The sequence below is a fragment of the Pelodiscus sinensis genome, chromosome 5 (genome assembly GCF_049634645.1).
Source record: "Pelodiscus sinensis isolate JC-2024 chromosome 5, ASM4963464v1, whole genome shotgun sequence".
NCBI classification, from domain to species: domain Eukaryota; kingdom Metazoa; phylum Chordata; order Testudines; family Trionychidae; genus Pelodiscus; species Pelodiscus sinensis.
In genome coordinates this window covers 115986915-116006896 of record NC_134715.1, presented here as the reverse complement: position 1 = coordinate 116006896, position 19982 = coordinate 115986915, and the positions used below count along the sequence as shown (strand labels likewise).

At 42.1% G+C, this 19982-nt stretch overlaps 2 protein-coding genes across 5 annotated transcripts in view; one reads left to right on the top strand and one right to left on the bottom strand.

The window, feature by feature from the left end:
* The window catches only part of DOK7 (docking protein 7), a 108858-nt gene extending 96850 nt beyond the window's left edge, over nucleotides 1-12008 (top strand). For all 4 annotated transcript variants that reach the window (XM_075930821.1, XM_075930820.1, XM_075930818.1 and 1 more), the window contains one exon: nucleotides 9631-12008. The gene's annotated coding sequence lies outside the window, so the exon portion shown is untranslated. The remainder of the gene's footprint in view (nucleotides 1-9630) is intronic.
* LRPAP1 (LDL receptor related protein associated protein 1) overlaps nucleotides 11343-19982 on the bottom strand; it is a 28277-nt gene continuing 19637 nt past the window's right edge. The window contains exons 7-8 of the mRNA XM_006128250.3: nucleotides 14776-14952; nucleotides 11343-13565 (exon numbers count right to left, since the gene is read on the bottom strand). Coding sequence (XP_006128312.1) covers nucleotides 13500-13565; nucleotides 14776-14952 — 243 coding nt within the window. The 3' untranslated portion in view covers nucleotides 11343-13499. The remainder of the gene's footprint in view (nucleotides 13566-14775; nucleotides 14953-19982) is intronic.

The window sequence follows — 19982 nt, the reverse complement described above, 5'->3', positions numbered from 1 at the left end:
TTCAGATTGAAATGAATTTTACCCACTGGTTTCAATCCCTTGTGTCTATTTGAAGGCAGAATTTGGTCTGTATGGTTATTTGAATGTAGTCTTAAGAGCATTTCTTTATTTTTTTAAATTGAACAATTAGCATTAAAAATACACCAGCCCTCTTAAGTAAAAACATATGCATAGGAGAGCTGACAGTAACTATCATCTTTTATTTAGAGTGATAGAATCAAATGGCTGGATATATATATTTATACCAGTATGCTAGTTACTATAGTATCTCTTTAGGGACAATGAAGAGTCCAGTGGCATCTCAAAGATTAACAGATTTATTTGGGCATAAGCTTTTGTGGGTAAAAACCACTTTGTCAGATACATACTTTAGGGATTTTTTTGGCAAAATGGACAGGTGTCATTTATTTTGTAAACCTATATTGAAAAGAACTATGATATCCTGGATACTTATTGCTTTTTGGGACCTGTTTCAGTTATGACCCAATCCTATAAACACTGCATGCATAGGACTGTCAGTGGACTTGATCAGAGTTTTCTATAGAGAGGGCTTGCAGGATTGAGCCCTTTGTTATGTAAATATTTGTATGTTATGTTTAAAATGCATATTATTTACGTGATTTACTTAAATGTTTTCTTATATTTTACTGCAGCACTTGGTAGTTAGTCATTCTTTTAGGGAAAGGTGGCTTTTTGACACAGAGCTGGTATTAAATACTTGTAATAATTACTAGTGTCATGAAGGCCCATGTTTGGACTTAAGAAGATTGTATTTCCCTGTTTTAATACGATAGTAGCAGTCATGGCAATGTGGAGCTTCTGTCATGATATACAAAGCTGGTTTTTACACATTGCAACATTACCTTCATATGTGGGAATGCTGTGTGACAACAGCACAAGGCAATGCTATCATGTACTGCTTCAAAGTCATCTCTTAAGCCCTGATTCTGCACTGGGATCTGCTAGTGCAGAATGCTGCATTCACACCAGTTTTGCATTAGTGAATCCTGATGCAGGATTGGGATTGTAATCATTGCACTATCACGACTCAGCAGGAGGCTTTCTGCAGCAGACAATTTGAAAGGGAAGTAAGGAAATATCGCTATGCTTAGGACACAATTCATCACTCTCATTTTGGCTATACTGACCCAGCCAGGGATGAATGACTCTCATCACCAGAAAAATTTAAAAAACAACAATGATTTTGTAGCACCTTAGAGACTAACAGAAAATATATATAAATAGTATCATGAGCTTTTAATCTCCTTATTGAGGATTCCAATAGCACCCTATAGGGCTGCATGAAAACTGAAATACATTTTAAACATTTTATTTACCTTTCAATATTAATGCTCTGTTTCCTTTTAGCCTTTCACATAGCTTGGACAAGTGAAAATAGGTAGTCTCCTTTCATTTTGTATATATCCTATCTGATTTTGGTGTGATAATCTCATTCATGAACATAATGGTGTACAGTTTGGCATGGGGGTGCATACAGGGCAGTATGTTTCAGTAAACATACCGAAAAGAAAAATCTGTTCCTTCTCGAATATACATAAATCACAGAAACATTTCTATTGACCCTTCTTTTGCTAAAAGTTTGTTTTTAACCAAACATATTTTGGGCTGAAATTTGACCTGTCTGTTGTCCCTTTAATATGTTTATATGGACTTTCCTGTATTGAGGAATTTTGTATTGGAATGAGCAGTCACTGTTCAGATTTCAGTGTCTTGGCTATGTTCAAGAAGTGGGAGGGGGGGGTTGTTATTACACAATCTTGCTTTAAGAAGTGAAGGTTTCCTGAGCTACTGCATTAGAGCATACAAACATGGGAAGCATCTACCTTTTTAGACATCTTTAATGCTAGGTCTCGCTCTCTCTGTCTGTCTCTCTCACACACACCCCTTAACCGAAAGAGGGGAAAAGAGAAGAGAGAAATCAAGACTGACATTTGTGATTAAATTCAGAGCTGTGGCCAAAATACTAAAAACTAATAAAACCCCTTTTAGATGCATTTGGCATAATATTTTGTCCTGAGAGAAATTTTGGCCCTGATACATACATACTCCTACTTTCCAGGGAGCAAAACAACACTATTTCAGCTGATCCTTGAAAGCTAATGTTACAATCGTTACAATCGCTCCAATAACAACACATGTCCAAAGAGGAAATGTCTGGAGCAGATTAAGTAGTCTAGCCAATATTTGATCCATCTCTAGTATAGGAATTTATCACACAAAGTTGTGTGTACTATCTGTAATATCGCTGTAATATTGCTTTGATTTTGATAGGTTTGATAGGTTTGAATGTATCCTACCTGTGTATCCTACCTGTGTAAAACTAACTACTTCAGTGGATTTTACAGCATTGTTTTAAAGCAGGTATGTGGCATTCTTTTGTTGTATCTGACCCCTCAGGTGAGCGAAGGAATTTCGTTAAGCTAGCCCCAGGGCCATACACTATGGTTTAAGATTTGTAAAGTTATTTAGGTGCCTTAAAATGCTAATGGACACCTACTTGACTTTTCTAATGAATGTAGGTACCTAACTTGCTTAGATGGGTTTGAAAACGCCACTAGTGTCTATCTGCATCTTTAGGCACCTAAATACCTTTGACAGTCTGGACCTGGGAGTCTTCCTCAGCAAATAGCTTAGACAAGTGCTTATATTTTTTCTCTGTAAGGCTTAATTAATATAGTTTGATGGTCTGTACTTTTGTTGAATTATCCTTGATTTAGCTTGTTCTGTCAGGCCATGAAACGCATACAATACAGGAAAATAAGAAGTTTATTGGTCCATGGAAGTCCTCTTTACCCTTCATTTAAATGTCCATAGCAGGAGATGAATTCCAGCTAACACCATAATCTTCCATTTATTCAGCATCTTTCACTGAGAAAGATCACTAGTTGCTATACAACCTGGTGCCTAAGCAGGTCATTTCACACACAGTCAAAATGCAGTCAGGGTGGATTGCAACACAACATCATTTTAACCTCACCCAGCAACACTACACAACAGATTAGGGGAAGAAGCAAGGAAGAATGCCATACTGAAGTGAAGTTGTAGTTAAATAGTCAGAATATGACATTGTAGTCAAATGTCAGCTCAGGTAATTGGGTTAACAAAAAACACCATGTGCTCTTTAATGACACGTGTTGATAACCTCAGTAATGCATTTCTTCTGATAGATGGAGTTTTGGCAGTATCAATCCTTTACGTTTTCGGGGCATATGTGTTCAGAATGTCAGAGATAACTGAAACCACCTTTTATGGACTTTGTTTGAATGGACAGAGCATGTCTCACAGGAAACATAGCTAATGTACATTATGAATTGTAATACAATATACCTTTTATTAAAGCTGTGTGAAATCTTAGAAAATCCTAGCTGCTAATCAAACTTTAATTAAAATGAAAGTTTAAGGGAGAACTAATTAAAGTTTCTTACTGTAATTTCAGAAATACTTCGTTTCTACTCTGGTGCTGCATAAAGAGAATTCAGGAAGAATTTTAATCTTTTATGCTAATACATATGTATATGTATTCAGAGATTCTTTGATGGGTGAGCAACAGAGAAGGGGGGATGAGAAGGCAGATTTAGTAAGTGTGTGAGTAATTCCATTTTTGGTCAGTACTACATTGTGAAAAAGCCAGCATCTGATATTGTATCCGGTCACCTTTATCTATCTGTGAACTATGTTGGTAATCTTCAGAGCATAACTCATACAAAACATAGTAGATTGCGATTGTTCTCATCTTTAGTAAGGCGCTATGACCACAGAGACTATAGGCTCCAGTTTGCAATGAACCCTCTAGACATGTAATACACAGAGTCATGTGGCCTTGTTACAGGAGACAGTAGAACTATGTGGGCTGCATTTGGTTGTCATTTCACACTTTTACTATCAAGAGGCTGGATCTAGAAGCTGTAGGCAAAAATTAGAAACAATAATTTTAGTATTGGGAGTCTGGTGGGGAGGGTCTAAAAGTCCCTGTTGGTCAAGAGTTGCACTTAATTATGGTCTCCTTATTGATTTCTGTCAAGAAAGAGACCAGGATTAAGAGCAGTGTAGTAGAAATCAGGTACGTCTTAAAATCCAATATGATAGTATTCTAATAGGGGAATTTCCCAAGCCAACCCAACATGCCAGTAAAATGCAGTGTTTGGGACCAATACTAGAGAATACTGTATTTCTTTGAAGACAAAGCCAGGCAAGAGGTGGTAGCGACGTGGGTTGACTGCCCTCTTAGTCAAATAGAAAGTGTACTAAAATGTTGATGAAGAGCAGGTGAGAGAGACATACCGGGAATGAAGCAGAATCTCCAGAACAAAAAGTTAGATAATTCCATGCCAACACTTGGGCGCCTTAAGAACTCCATATTAGTTAAAAAGGTATAAAAATGTAGTAAATGCAGCAACTTACAACCATGATTGTGGTGCAATCGCAGTCCATTCCACGAGTTGCAGGCCAGGACAGGTCTTATAAAGCACCTGGACCTTATTCTCCCATCATTTAATCCACTGCAGATCAGCAGTATCTTCCTTGAAATCAACAGTTTTATGGAAGTGTCCTTGGAGAATCCACTCCCTTTCAGATTATACTAGTCACCATAGAACATCCTGGGACTGGAGGGTAACCAATGTCACTGTGTCCATTGGTTACCCTCCAATCGCTAAACCTCTGGGTTTAATAGGCTTTGTCTACACTACAAAGTTTTGTCATCAAAACCCACCTTTTGGTGACAAAATAGTAAGAGCGTACACTCTGCAATGGGGCTTTTGTATTGTGAAAGGTTAGCAAGTGGTTCCGCAGAATTTACTTGGGTCCAGTAGCTAAACCATTTCTTTAAGCCAAGCCCAGTACCCTATGCCATGTGTCCTAAGGTAGACTAAGAAGTGGATTGATTACAAGCAGCTGGTATTATTGAGCCTTTCCTGCTCCTTTTGTTCCAGGAGTGAAATCAGATACTGGAATAGGATCACCAAGGTCAACTGTGTGGCCAAGATAGCTATGTATCTGCTCCCTAGAATAGAAGACATATACATCACCTATCTGTGTGGAAAAACTTTCATAAAAATCAATTTAAATAGCATGTACCTCTAGGCAACAGCTCTAAATCCCATGTAATGATCAATACTCCTAAAGCGTTGTTTCATTATAACTATCTCCATTTCTAGTGTCAGCAGCACTGAGTATTTTTCAAAGGGCAATGGACAGGCAATTTATTTCAAGCCATGACATATCTGTGTATACCTTGATGATATCTTTATTCCAGGAGATATGAGTCAGAACACTTACAAAACTGGTACTGAAAAAATTGGCTGACACTGATACTTGTCTTCTTGTAAATGTATTTTTAGGCTACTGAAATCATTTACCTGGGTCACCAAGTTTCTGCAACTAGCTTATATTAAGTAGAGGAGAAAGTATGGGTTATTACTGAAGCAACATTGACAAAGTCTGTGTGTCTGCTGAAATCCTTTCTAAGCCTACTAAACTAATCTGGTGAATTTTTATCTAGCCTGGTATGGGTATTGACTCTATTATATAAACTGCTACAGAAAAGGATACAATTCCTCTGCAATCAAAAACAAAAAATCGCTTTTTCAGAAGCAAAGCAATTGTGAAAGTTATCAAATCTTTTAGTTCAGGATGATAGCCAGAAAATGGGAGCTAAGCACAAAGGTCACTATCAGAAAAAAAATTATTCTCAATTAGAACAAAAAGTTCTAGCCATGATTTTTGGGGAAAGGAAATTCCACACTTACCTATCTGTGAGGCAGTTTGTTACACATTCAGACAATAAACTGCTGAAAGGTCTGTTTGGTGAGAGCACAACTTGTACCTCCTATGTCAGAATTAATTCAAATATGGCTCTCTTCTTAGGAACGCACAACTACGAGTTTGATTATAAACCTGGAAAAGCATTGGATAATGTAAATGCTCTGTGTAGACTTCATTTTCTGGATACTTCACCCAAAGCATCCCTGCCTACAGAAACCATCTTCCTTATTGAACTACTGTCCACTTCTCTGATGAATGCAGTATAGCTAAAAAGAGAGAGACCTATTATGGTCTTGAGTGCAGAGAACAGTTACAAACGGCTGGACAATCTCATTATTTCCAGAAAGAATCTTTTTGTCCAGGATGAGTGCTTGTTATTAGGGTCCTGCATGATTGTACCGCTAGGATGTAGACTCCTGGTGCTAAAATCACTACATGAAGGGCACCCTGGCATTTTACCCATGAAGAGGCTTGTGCACAGTTATATGTGGGGACTGGGAAAGCATCAGGATATCGAATGGGTAGTTTGTCACACTAGCTTCCATTCTCCACTGATAGTTCCTTTGTATCCATGGGCGGGGTCTCAGTGACGCTAGATGAGGATTCATGTAGATTCTGTTCTTCCATTGATGGAAAAAGTTTGTTTTGAATAATCACTGATGCTCATTAAAAATGAAGTGAGGCATGTGAAATGCCCTTTCTACACCTGAGGATACAGATGGTACTCTTGGACTTACCTTTTCCAGTTTTGATGTGCCTGAGACAGTGGTAAGTAACCACAGTCCCCAGTTCACTGGTGCTGTGTTTTAGGAACTTTGAAAAAATCAGTATCAAACACATTAGAACTGTATCAAGCCATCTTTCTCCAAATGGTCCAGTGGAATGAGCTGCGCTAAACAGAAAAGAGGAGATGAAGAAGATGGCATATGGTAGCACAAAAGCCAAGTTGGCCAAGGTTCCTTGCCAGTATCACATGACACCATGAGCCACAACAGGCAAACCCACCTGCAGAACTCTCAATGGGAAGGAAACAAAAAACTCATTGGGACTTGCTATATATCAGAGAAGCTGCTCTAGTGAAGGAAGGGCAGGCAGCACAAAAGTTATATTATGATGTAAAAGCATCAACAAGAACATGCAGTGTATGTAACATGCCTATTGTTCTTAATTTTTGTAGTGGCCCTTGCTGATTAGCAGGTTGCATCATAGCACATGTGGGATCACTTTTTTCACTCACTCAGTTACCAGTTGTAAGGCCAATTCGTAGGTATTACAAACAGATTCATGTGCAGTACAGGTAGAGGTTTCTTATTCATGTGCTGAGCTACAAAAGTTTATGGAGTCATTAAACTATCTAGCTGCTACAACCAGCAATAATGAGATTGGTGAGGATTCCATACTAACGGCTATACTGGACTAGGAAGTTAAGCCTGCAGAGATGATTGTGTTAGCAGATAACCCTTGTGCACCTGCTATGGATGCAGGACATAAGTCTGTTCACTACACCATTCCAGAAGAGCTCCCAAACCTAGAGACAGGCTAAACTAGTAGTAGTAAAGCAGAATAATCCCATGTAATTGTTTGAGGACTAGGATACTCTGTCTCAGCTACTTACATAGGATGTTGTGTTGTTAAAATGTAAGTTTATTAATCTAAAGGGGGGTGTACTATTGAAGGGATTTTTGTTATGCTTATAGCCACCTGGTGGCAAGTGGGAGAATAGCTATTAAATGTTAGATGCACTAAGACTGTACTGAGCATGGGAGGGGAGGAGGCAATGGATGTGTGAGAAAAATGTATCAAGTTAGAGAAGGGGTGTGCAATACTTTTTGATGGGGGGGAGACATGCCAAGAATTTTGTAGGTGGTCAAGGGCTTCACATTTCTATGATATTCAGTGAGGCTGACAGACTTGCTGGGGCCCTAGGCAAGGGGGAGGGCATCTCTATGCCCCTTAAAGGGCTGGGGCCTTGGGCAGACGGGATTGGGACTAGCAGCCCTCAGTGCTGCCCGGGGCATGCCATTCAGAGCGCCAGGGGCAATTTAAAGGGCCCAGGGCTCCCGCCACCACTGCTGCTGCAATTGCCCCTGTCAATGAGCCTGATACTAATGGTGGGGTCTGGGTCAGCGGTTGTGTGTAGAAAGGAGCTTACGCTAGTGGACTGAGGTTTGGGAAAGGGGGCGGGATCTGGGAGGGGGTTTGAGTGAAGGAGGGTGTTGGGACCTGGGGCCGAGTATTGTGGGTACAGGAAGTTGCATGGGGGTCTGGGAGGAAGTTGTGACGGGGTGCAGGAGGTGAGTGCAGAGGCTTTAGGTTGTGACCTGGGGCAGAAGGGGGTTGTGACTATTGTGTGTCTGCATGGCGTGTGCCATGGGGAGGCGGGAGACTTCTGCACCCTCTCCTGTCCATGCCCCAGCATAATCCTTGCAGCTCTCATTAGCCAGAAACTGGCCAGTGGGAGCTGCGTGGGCTGTGCGTGCAGGCATAGGCAGCTTGCAAAGCCTCCATCCCCATTGCACCTGCTGTGCAACGACACACCTGCCCGCACTAGCAGCTAGCTGCTTAGAGTGCTGTGTGAGGCTGTAGCAGGCAGAGCGCCTGCCCGAGGGTCCCATTGGGCTGTAGGACATTGGTAGCCCAGAGGATTTTGGGGGGCTGGATCTGAATGTTTGCATGGCCATATCTGCCCCACAGGCCATATTTTGCCCGCAGCTGAGTGAGAAGCTAATTAATTGTCCATGTGACTCTCTTATCAAAATCTCTTTTTACTTCTATTCTATTTTGGGGGTCTAAGCACTGCAGGAAAATGGCCAGTCTGTGGCTGGGTCTGAAATAATTAACCAGTATTAAGATTGTTTGTTGGAATAGCACCACAACTGATTCTAGGGTAACATAAGCTATGACACATGCCTAGTGTATAGATTGAGATGTTACATGTTTGGCTTAGAACAGGGTAACTTGAGTATTTCAGGGCATATTTAGAGGCGGTGCAGTTATTCATGTTGCAGGCATACGGCTTTCTGACTGTGTTAAAGTCATTCAGACTGGATTTGAGTTTGGCATGACTATGAAGGCCTTGGCTACTTTCAGTCTCAATCTTTAGCAAATTAAATAAGCCATGGATGCTGGCTCAGAAGCTAGTCCAGGGTTATTGTCAGTTTGGAGAAAGAACTAAACTTTCTACCAAACTCCAATGCTGTTGCTGTACCATTCCTCCTGGTTCACGACTAACCTGTCTTCTGTCGTAGGAGTTGCTGCCAGCCCACGTGGTCTCCTTCACATTCCTATAAAATGGGGGGAAAGACCAGATCTTGGACTAGATGCCAGATGATTAGATTTAAAACACAAAACAAAACTTTTGAAATTGATGAGGGCAGGTGAATGACTGATAGGATAAATTTTACTCATCTTCCTCCCTGGCACTGATCTACTGCTGGATTGGCAGGATCTCCATCTTTGTTTTTAGATTCTGTCTGTAAAAGTGGTGTCTTGTAAGAAAAAGTGGTACCCTTTCCTGCTCTTGATGCTTGACCTTTGAAATGGAGCAAATGTGACTTCAAGAAAGGATTTCATGGGCTAACATCCTTGAAGACTATTTTCATCTTCATTGGGTCTGAAAGCGTTTGAGATAACTGCATGGCTTTAAAGCTAGAGCTGGGGGCCTGACTTTGATTAGGGATTTGTATTAGAAGCAGCACTTCACTCTCAGTTGGATGTGTTTGAGGTCTAAGATGTGAAATTTGGATCTGGACCCAAATATCCCCAAAGTATATTAGTTTCAAATACAATGGTTGACACATCTCTGTTTCAAAATAATGTAATTATCTCTTTTGTTGGTATTTGTAGCCTCTGTTTGCCAGAAGCAAGGAATGGGGGAACAAGGGATGGATCATTTGATGATGACCTGTTCTATTCATTCCCTCTGGAACACCTGACACTGGCCGCTGTCAGAAGACAGGATACTGGGCTAGATGGACCTTTGATCTGATCCAATACAGATGTTCTTATGTTCTTGATTAGTATGGAAACATTAAAAGATAGTTCCCTCGGGGAGTAGACAGGTTTAGAGTCATTTTAGACCAACGCTGATCACCCCTTTGAGTTTACAGTGTGAGAATTGTATTTAAACTAACCTCTGCAGGTTTCTGTTAAGCAAACTGATGAAGGAACAAGATGTCTGTTTTACTTCAATATATGTCAATTAAATGCTTAAATATTAAGCATATTTTGCTATTGAGATAGATGTTTGTGCATTTGTGATGGGAGAGAATGAAATGTAAATAATAATATATACCGAGATTTGCATATATGAGACTGATCTATTATAAATATGGATATTAATGAGGGCATGCATTTGGTATACAAGAGCTATTGTACTGAATTTGTCTCACACTTGAAATATTTTCCTGAAAAATAGAACATTCTGATGTGGCTATCTATACGCTTTTGTGCAACAAGGTCAGATTTTAATGAATGTTTTATTTCCTACCTAATGGTATTACGCAAATAAACAAATATACATATTTTTGTACAGACATATAAGCTATTCCCCAATGATTGCTGCACGAGTGTCTTGAAATACATGTTGCTTATGCAGTCTATAATGCAATGGGAATGTTGATTCAGAGTCTTGATGTTATTTGTTACAATGAGGTACTGTATAGTATAAAATGCAGTCTATGGTTCCAGTAGCTAAACTGCAACTTTCCTGTTTTCTAATGTACAGACTATTCTGTTTGTATTCAAAGGTGAGATATAACACATTGAATTTTATTTCATGCCCTTTTTATTTATTTCTTCTATCTTAATTGAACAGCCTGAGATTTTATATTTTTGACACAGTTTTAGAAGTGACACTAATACTTGTAGATATTTTCAGGTAAAGCAGCTCAATTTTTTAAGGCTTAGCTATGCTGTGGTGGACCATAGTAGTGAGTGAGAGGGGTTTTTCTTAAATTATTTGAAGCGAAACCCCACAATGGAAGCTTTGTGCATTTCAGGAGGCATCATGTGTGATGGCATTGTCCAGCCTGCTGAGGCCTTAGACTGGCAAAGCATTAAACATGTGCTTGAATATAAGCATGCAAGCAATCCATTGATTTACCTAGTTTAAGTATCCTGATTTGTTTTTGATTTTTTTTGTATTGAAAGGCTTGTGTTATTTTCCTTCCCCTCTCCAACCTGTGTCCAATAAATAAAATCTGCCCTATGTGAAACCAGTGACAAATGTATTTTATCTAAGCTTTCCAACTCTGATTAAACTATCCATAAAGCAGACAATGATTCAGATCACATTCTTGTGCCACAGTTTATTTGCTTCATGGGTGAGTTTGCTTCATGTTCCCTCCCCTCCCCCCCCAAGCACTGCAACTGGTACTCCTTGGGGAACTTTGTGCCAAAAACCATTCTGTGCATGATGTTTTAATGTTATGCACTTGTTACTTGTCACAATAACACAGTGTATAATCATGAGAGTTTCAGTTATTCTGGTATTTCACAATACCTGTCCTCAAGTCTGTCTGCAACAGAGACACAACAAAAAAAAGATTCAGAAAATGTTTTAGGACAAATAGATTTATTTCTAGGCACATTTATACTGAATTTTACATAATTCATTTTAACTACAACACAAACTTATTTCCTACACCCCTCAGAAGCAGTGAACAGGCTTGAGAGAGTCAGGGTATCTCATCCATAGGATGGCAGTCCCAGGGGTGGTGGCTGCACCGATCATCCTGCAGCTGGGATGGTCTCCCATATTGATATTAGCCCAGGGAATTATCTGGGGGGGCCTGGCGCAGGGGGCAGAGTTACTTTGCAAGTAGAATGTAGCCATGTGGGGCCAGGGTGCTCCACTTCCTGTTGCCAGGGTGCAGCAGAGCAACCCAGTTACGAGATAGGTGGGATAACAGAGCAGGGGGCTAGGTTGCTCCACTTGCTGCAGCTCTTACCCCCTTAGTGCATGCAGGAGGTCAGGCCCCCCAGTTGTCCCCTGGACAGTATCTCTTGGGGGAAGGGGCGCAATGGGGACAGGAGAAGGTTGAGATGGGGTGGGGGCAGAGGGAACTGGCCTGATGGAGGAGCAGAGGGACTGGAAGGAGCCTGGGAGTGAATCGGTTTGTTTTTTGGAGGTGTAGGGACGGAGTTTTTTAGGGAGTTGGGTAGCCTCCTCAATGCAGGTTGCAGCTAATCCTAGCCTTTCCCAATCAGTCAGGTACATCTACTGCTGCCCCCATGTGTCCCTTAGACCCGGCCCCCCCCAACCACTTCTCCCCCCCCCGAATCCCTATGTCCTTGCATCCCTATCCCCACACGGCCCCTACCCCAATGCAGTCACTGCAGCTCTTCCTCTCGGTCCTCATATCTAACTGCACTCACACGCAGCCACTGCATCCCATCCCTGTGTGGCCCTTTAAGTCCCGCCCCCCCCCCCCCCCCCCACACACCATGTCCTGGCCTCACTTCCTATTCAGCCCCAGTCGGTCCTCTTCATTGGTGGTTCTGAACTGCAGTCTATACAACCTGCCCCACCCTGTCCAGACCCCTCCCGCCATCACCTGTGCCCCCTCGACTGGCCCTATAGCCAGGATGTTGTGAGGAAACACACTTCTCTTCCCTATTGGCTGCTACAGTAAACGGGGTGTCCTTTTTGTGCGGCAACAGCAGCACCTGGTGGGCTACAGGTGTAACTGCAGTGCTACTCCAGCAGAATGTATTTTCTGCAGAGGGAAAAAAAAATCAAATTCTGACACATGCAGTGGCACAGAATCGCCCCAGAAGTAAAATGGTGACAGTCTGCATAATGAAAAATCAGACTACAGAAAAAAGATACTTTGTCACCAAGGACTTTTGGTCAAACAACCTTTTGCATATGAATGCTCCTTTCAGTTTCAGTCTAGTGATCTTCAGATGGCATTAGTTCATGGATTATCACAGAGATGGGCAATAATTTCTAATGCAGGGCTGCTCCAAGTTTTTGGCAAGTGGTCAAGGGCTGCATGTCTATGGAGGTTTGGGACAGAGTTGGGTGCAGAAGGGAGCTTGCTGAGCTCTCAGACCCAGCGCAAGCCAGAACTGATCCAGGCTACCTTGCACCTAATACACTTTGAATGCAGAGCCGCAGTAGGGGTAGGTACTGGACCTGGCATGAGCCAGGACTGAGTTGGCCAGCCTGCTGAATCATTTACTGGCTGCGGGGAAGGGGAAATGTGGGTCATCTACAGCATTAACCGATAAGCTTTTGCTTAATCAACTACACTATTACATCCCTACTTTAGATTAGACTATAATTTTACATCCCTAGATTAGACTATAATTTTAGATTATTCTATTAAATCTTTGCAGCATCATGCTTTAGTTCAACTGGTCTGGGAAATATATCTCCCCCCTCCTCCAAGTACAACCAACAGAGCTCATAAACAGTGTCTACTTTTTTTTGAATGATTATTTGAAAGACTTGATGTGATGCAGATGCAAAATTTAAAGAGTTAAATGATAAAAGATCTGCAAATTAAATGTATATTTATAACCGACTCATTTAATTTCACAATCAAGGTGTCACTTCAGTGACTAAACTATAAAAGGACTGATACCATATTCCTTGCAAAGGACAATCCAGTTGGAAGCTTACTATTTAATTTTTTGTTTCTCTGGGTATTCAGTAAGTCCCAGGAAAAGTGCTTTCTTGGGTGTTTTCTACAACATGGAAAATATGTTCAGAGTTCATTGTGTTGAAGACCTCTTGAGATTCTAGTGGCTAAGTCTTGTAGGTGCTTCTTCACCTAAAAAGGGCAAAAATATATTTACTAAGTGATCAGAAAATGTTTTTACATATTCACATTTTACCACTGGTGTGTATTGCACTTGATGGACCTGTGAAATGACAGAATTTTAAGGCTCAATTCCCAAAAAGCCAAACCTGTTACTTGATCATAGCAACTGAGAACTTTTTCAATATTCCAAATCAGGATTTCCTGAAGTGACAAGAAGGATGGTGTTGTGGTTAAGGCATTGTACTGGGACTCAGGCTTCCATGCCAAGCTCTCCTGGAGGCTTCTGTGTAAGCCTGGATAAACTTGCCCATTAAAATGGGGACAACACTTATTTCTTCCTTCCACCTTTCGCTTTGTTGTAAATTCTGCAAGACTGAGACAGTCCTTTAGTATGCTTGAACTGCGCCACGGCACCCCAATAACAAACAGGATCTGTTACAGGCTGTCCCTGCCCTACAGTGCCCCATTCTGGCCACGTGCCTATAAATGCTGCCTGCCTGGCTTTCCACCTCATGTCATCAATAAATCCACGAAGACTATATATGAAACTACAGTCATTCTGAGGAGTCTAGTTTATTAGCCAAAGACCCAATGAAAACACAAGCAAATACTGTCAGCTGGGAGACAGTCAGTCTTAGTTTATCGATTGCTGTCCAGCTGCAGCAGGGTTTGCTTGGCTTGCATCCCTAGCTTGGAGTCATGTCTATTACCATTAGCTGGGAAGAATCCTTCCCTGGAGCCAGGGGCCTGTAAAGATCTGTCAACTGCAGCTCCTCTTGGGCAGTGTGTGGTTCTTGACAGGCCAGATGGGTTTCCTGACAGAGTTTGAGTGTTTCCTGTTTTAGGAACACACCTTCCAGGTCTCTCCTGCAAGCTCCTCTCCCCAGGAGCTTCCAGTCTCTGGGAACCACTCCAGTTGAGCCCTGTCATCAGGCTTATTAGCTGCCAACCAGCCACCATGAGATTTAATTATTTCTACCTGGGCCTGATTTGGCTCATTCTTCTTTATTAGTGCTTGTTACAAGTAGGCTAGTCCCTGACCCTCCTGAAAGAGCCAGCTTCTGTGACAGGGCCCCACATCACTATTGTAATACAAATGAAGACTAACAACAAATAAGTCAATAGCCTGGATAACACACAGGAAGATCCAAATTACCTCTAAAGCAGAGAGTTAAACCTTCCATGGGGGTACTTCGCAACATGTAGTATTTATACATACCTTATAGCCCAGTTCTTTCGTCTTTTCTTCTAGCATGACATATTTCTCTTTGTTTCTGCTCAGATGTTCTTTATCTCCTGTCCCCTCCACATGCTTCAGTTTCTGATGGGAAAGCTCTAACTGTTTCTGGTAATGATGATGTTTTTCAATTTTCGCTTCAAAATGTTTCAGCTCCTCCTACAAAACAAGGAATACACATTTCAGGGCTAAATGCAGTCTTCTTTTCAAGAATCAATCACTCTCACTCACTTAAAGCCCTTCCCGCTCTCTGCTTCTTAAGAACTTTGGGTAACGGATCTTCACAACCATCCAGATATTCAGTTTTGGAGGAAAACATCTATTGCACAAGTTTCAAAGAGGCCATTAATGTCTGAAAGCCACAAGGACATTGTAGTGACAAATGCCATAGAAAGTAAGTTTATACATTGCATTTTTTGCAACACAATACAGAGCTCACTTTTCAATATCAGACCCTTAATGCTCAGAATTAGCTCTTTTCTAATTGGCCCAGTCATCCCCTGATTGGTTTATTTTTACCATAAGCTGTGATGTACCTGGAATAGATCCAAGTGACAACCTCTTCAACTAATGCTGAAAAGGGCTAGATTGACATCAGTGACATCTAGGGCTGCCAACTCTCCAGGACTGCCCTGGAGTCTCGAGGAATTAAAAATTATTATGTGATGAAACCTCCAGGAATACATCCAACCAAAAAGTAGATCTCCTGTATACTGTGGCAGAGGCAGCAAAAATGCAAGCTTCCCTAGACACTCAGGTAGGCTCTTGTTGGACCTCACTGTTCAAGAGTAACTTTAGTCTCCATAAGCGGCGAGGAGTCCTGTGGCACCTTACAGACTAACTGAAGTGTAGGAGCATAAGCTTTTGTGGGCAAAGACCCACTTCGTCAGATGCATGCCACAGGACTCCTCGCCGCTTTTGCAGATTCAGACTAACATGGCTACCCCTCTGATACTTTAGTCTCCATGTAGTTCTGGGGCCTGCCCACATTGCAGGGGCTACCAACAATACCAAATGTTGTGCCAATTATGATGATGGTTCTCTTTGCAATGTAACTCTTGTGCATGAAGAACCAGACTGAAAACTACCACACTTATTTCCCGCAGACCATGTATGGAATGTCTACACTTGAGCTGAGAGTGAGTCTCTCAGCGTGACTGGACAAATAAGTGCTAACAATAACTATGGATGTTGCAGCACCAGCAGAAGCCTATGCTAGCCATTCAAGTGGGGACCCACCTTACCCCCAAGTGTGGATGGCAAGCCCAACTCTTGGCTGCTACTGGAACATGCACACTGCTATTTTTAGCAAGTCTGTCTACCCAGGCTGCGAGGCTCGCTTCCAGCGGTGCTGTAGACATACCCTTAAACAATGTCTGCCGCTAGTTTGACTCAGATCTAGCTTGGCAGAGTTTTCACTTTGGCCTGGTGGGAAAAAACAACAAAACAACTTCCCACTCTAATGGGTCTGCTCCAGTTTCAGAAGCAGAGGTCTCACTGCAGAAGGAAATGATTATCCTGCTATATGGCATTCTAGTCTGTTTTACACACTGCATGTTACACTAAGATAGCACTGGGTTTTCCTGCAGCTGATTAGCTGTTCAAACTATAGGGAAGGGTGCAGCATTGGCACATCATCCAAATAAAATAAAGTGTCATACGGTTCACCTGATACATCAGCAAAAGTAACTGACTTTCGCCTGAGCGGTTGAATTGATTAAACATGATTAAAAGGAATTTCAGCCAATGTGTACCTTTAAATCTTCTTCCCACATTATAAGTCAGCAGAGCACCCTGTGACCTTTACCATCCTCCTGCCACGATCCCCTAGCGTGGGCTATGCAGGTGACAACACCTCTCAGCTGGTGCATGGCATTTCCCTACAGAAAGATTTCTGCCTAAACGTTCAGTCTGTGTCATATTCTTACTTTAGATTGGGGATGGGGAATCTAAGTTCCGGGGGCCAGATGCAGCCCCTGGCTTGCCAAGATCTGGTCCCTAAGGTTCGGGGTTCCCCCTCAGCATTGGGGAGCCCACACTGGCATTCCGGCCTCCCTGCCATCCTCCTGCAGAGCTGGAGCACACAAAATCTACTAGCCTGGGCCTCTCTACGCTCTAGTGCGAATGTGGGGAGAGTCTGTCTCCTTCTCAGTCAGGGGTCACGTCAGTGAGGGCTTGTTTTAGGGTTTTTTTGATTCTCACTTGTGTGTGGCTCCCGACTTATTTTTTTTGTGTGGGTCAGTAGCCCCCGGCCCAAAAAAGGTTCCCCATCCCTGCTTTAGATCCTATTGTTGAGAAGAAAGGGGATTCATCCTTATGCTAAGGGTAGATGCCACTGGGCTCATTCACCTTTCTCTCACTGCTGTATCCTTGATCCAAAGCTCATGGAGGTCAACGTAACAAACATATTTAATTGAGTATGGAAATCAGGCTCCAAGTCTCAGAAGGAAGAATGATCTTGGAGCTGGACTGTGACGCTGTAGATCTGGGTTCAATTACTGGCTCTTCCAGATTTTGCACATAACCATAGGCAGGTAATTTGATCTCTGTGCCTCACTTACTCATCTGGAAAGTGGGCAGAGCCATGACAGGAGAGTTATAATGGGAATCCCATAAATACAGATAGAAATTCACAAGTGGACACCGCTTTCCCAGCCACGAATGCAAGAGATTGTTGTCCCCCTGGTAGTTGGGGAAACAGGACAGCCAGGCATGGGATAAACTAAATTGAGATTTTTTAAATGTCATCATTAAAAAAAAAAGCCAGAGAGTGCAAGCACAAGCACCACAGTAATTGATTTAGCAAAAGGCATTTATACTAAACAGAATCATGGTGCATTTCTGGGTTAGCTGTGCACTGATCCTTCCTAGGAAATGATCCACGAGCAGCCCTCCTCCAGGGGCAAAACAACAACTTGGTGGGGAACTTAGCTAGCTGATATTTCTTAGAAACTAAAACTATCAGCATTCATTACAACAGAGGAATAGAAGAGGACGATGGAAAGGTGGCCTGTTTGCACAAAGTAACCAACAGTTCATAGAATCCTAGGGTTGGAAGAGATGTCAGGAGGTCATTGAGTCCAACTCCCTGCCCAAAGCAGGACCTACCCCAAGTAAATCATCCCAGCCAGGGCTTTGTCAAGCCAGGACTTAAAAACCTCTAAGGATAGATATTCCACCACCTCCCTAGGTAACCCATTCCAGTGCTTCACCACCGTCCTAGTGAAATAGTTTTTCCTAATATCCAACCTAGACCTCCCCCACTGTAACTTGAGACCATTGTTCCTCGTTCTGTCATAATTGAGATCAGCCTCTCTCCATCCTCATTGGAACCCCTCCCCCCCTTCATGTAGCTGAATACTGCTATCAAATCCCCCCCCCTCACACATCTCTTCTGTAGACTGTAGTTATATCATAGAATCATAGGACTGGAAGGGACCTCAAGAGGTCATCGAGTCCAGCCCCCCGCCCTCAAGGCAGGACCAAGCTCTGTCTACACCATCCCTGACAGATGTCCATCTAACCTGTTCTTAAATATCTCCAGAGAGGGAGATTCCACCACCTCCCTTGGCAATTTATTCCAATATTTGACCACCCTGACAGTTAGGAATTTTTTCCTAATGTCCAATCTAAACCTCCCTTGCTTCACTTTAAGCCCATTACTCCTTGTCCTGTCCTCAGAAACCAAGAGGAACAAATTTTCTCCTTCCTCCTTGGGACACCCTTTTAGATATTTGAAAACCGCTATCATGTCCCCCCTTAATCTTCTTTTTTCCAAACTAAACAAGCCCAGTTCATGAAGCCTGGCTTCATAGGTCGTGTTCTCTAGACCTTTAATCATTCTTGTCGCTCTTCTCTGTACCCTTTCCAATTTCTCCACATCTTTCTTGAAATGTGGCGCCCAGAACTGGACATAGTACTCCAGCTGAGGCCTAACTAGTGCAGAGTAGAGCGGCAGAATGACTTCACGAGTTTTGCTTACAACATACCTGTTGATACAACCTAGAATCATATTTGCTTTTTTTGCAGCAGCATCACACTGTTGACTCATATTCAACTTGTGGCCCACTATGACCCCTAGATCCCTTTCCGCCATGCTCCTTCCTAGACAGTCGCTTCCCATCTTGTATGTATGGAACTGATTGTTCCTTCCTAAGTGGAGCACTTTGCATTTCTCTTTATTAAACTTCATCCTGTTTACCTCTGACCATTTCTCTAACTTGCTAAGGTCATTTTGAATTATGTCCCTATCCTCCAAAGAAGTTGCAAGCCCACCCAGTTTGGTATCCTCTGCAAACTTAATAAGCATACTCTCTATCCCAATATCTACATCATTGATGAAGATATTGAACAGTACAGGTCCCAAAACAGACCCTTGCAGAACTCCACTTGTTATCCCTTTCCAGCAGGATTTAGCACTGTTAACAACAACTCTCGGACTACGGTTATCCAGCCAATTATGCACCCACCTTATCGTGGCCCTATCTAAGTTAGATTTGCCTAGTTTATCAATAAGAATATCATGCGAGACCGTATCAAATGCCTTACTAAAGTCTAGGTATATGACATCCATCGCTTCTCCCTTATCCACCGCTTCTCCCTTATCCACAAGGCTTGTTATCCTATCAAAGAAAGCTATCAGATTAGTTTGGCATGACTTGTTCTTCACAAACCCATGCTGGCTATTCCCTATCACTTTATTACCTTCCAAGTGTTTGCATATGATTTCCTTAATTACCTGCTCCATTATCTTCCCTGGGACAGACGTTAAACTGACTGGTCTGTAGTTTCCTGTGTTGTTCTTATTCCCCTTTTTATAGATGGGCACAATATTTGCCCTTTTCCAGTCTTCTGGAATCTCCCCTGTCTGCCATGATTTTTCAAATATCATAGCTAAAGGCTCAGATACCTCCTCTATCAGCTCCTTGAGTATCCTGGGATGCATTTCATCAGGACCTGGTGACTTGCTGACATCTAACTTTCCTAAGTGATTTTTAACTTGTTCTTTGTGTATCCTATCTTCTAAACTTACCCTCTCTCTGCTTGTATTCACTACGTTATGCACACCTCCAGTTAAGCAGACATGTAATTTTACTCAGCTATAATTCCACTACACACCATGGAATACTCACATCAGTAAAAAGTTACACATGTTTAGATGTAGGGATGTAATAGTGTAGTCAATTAAC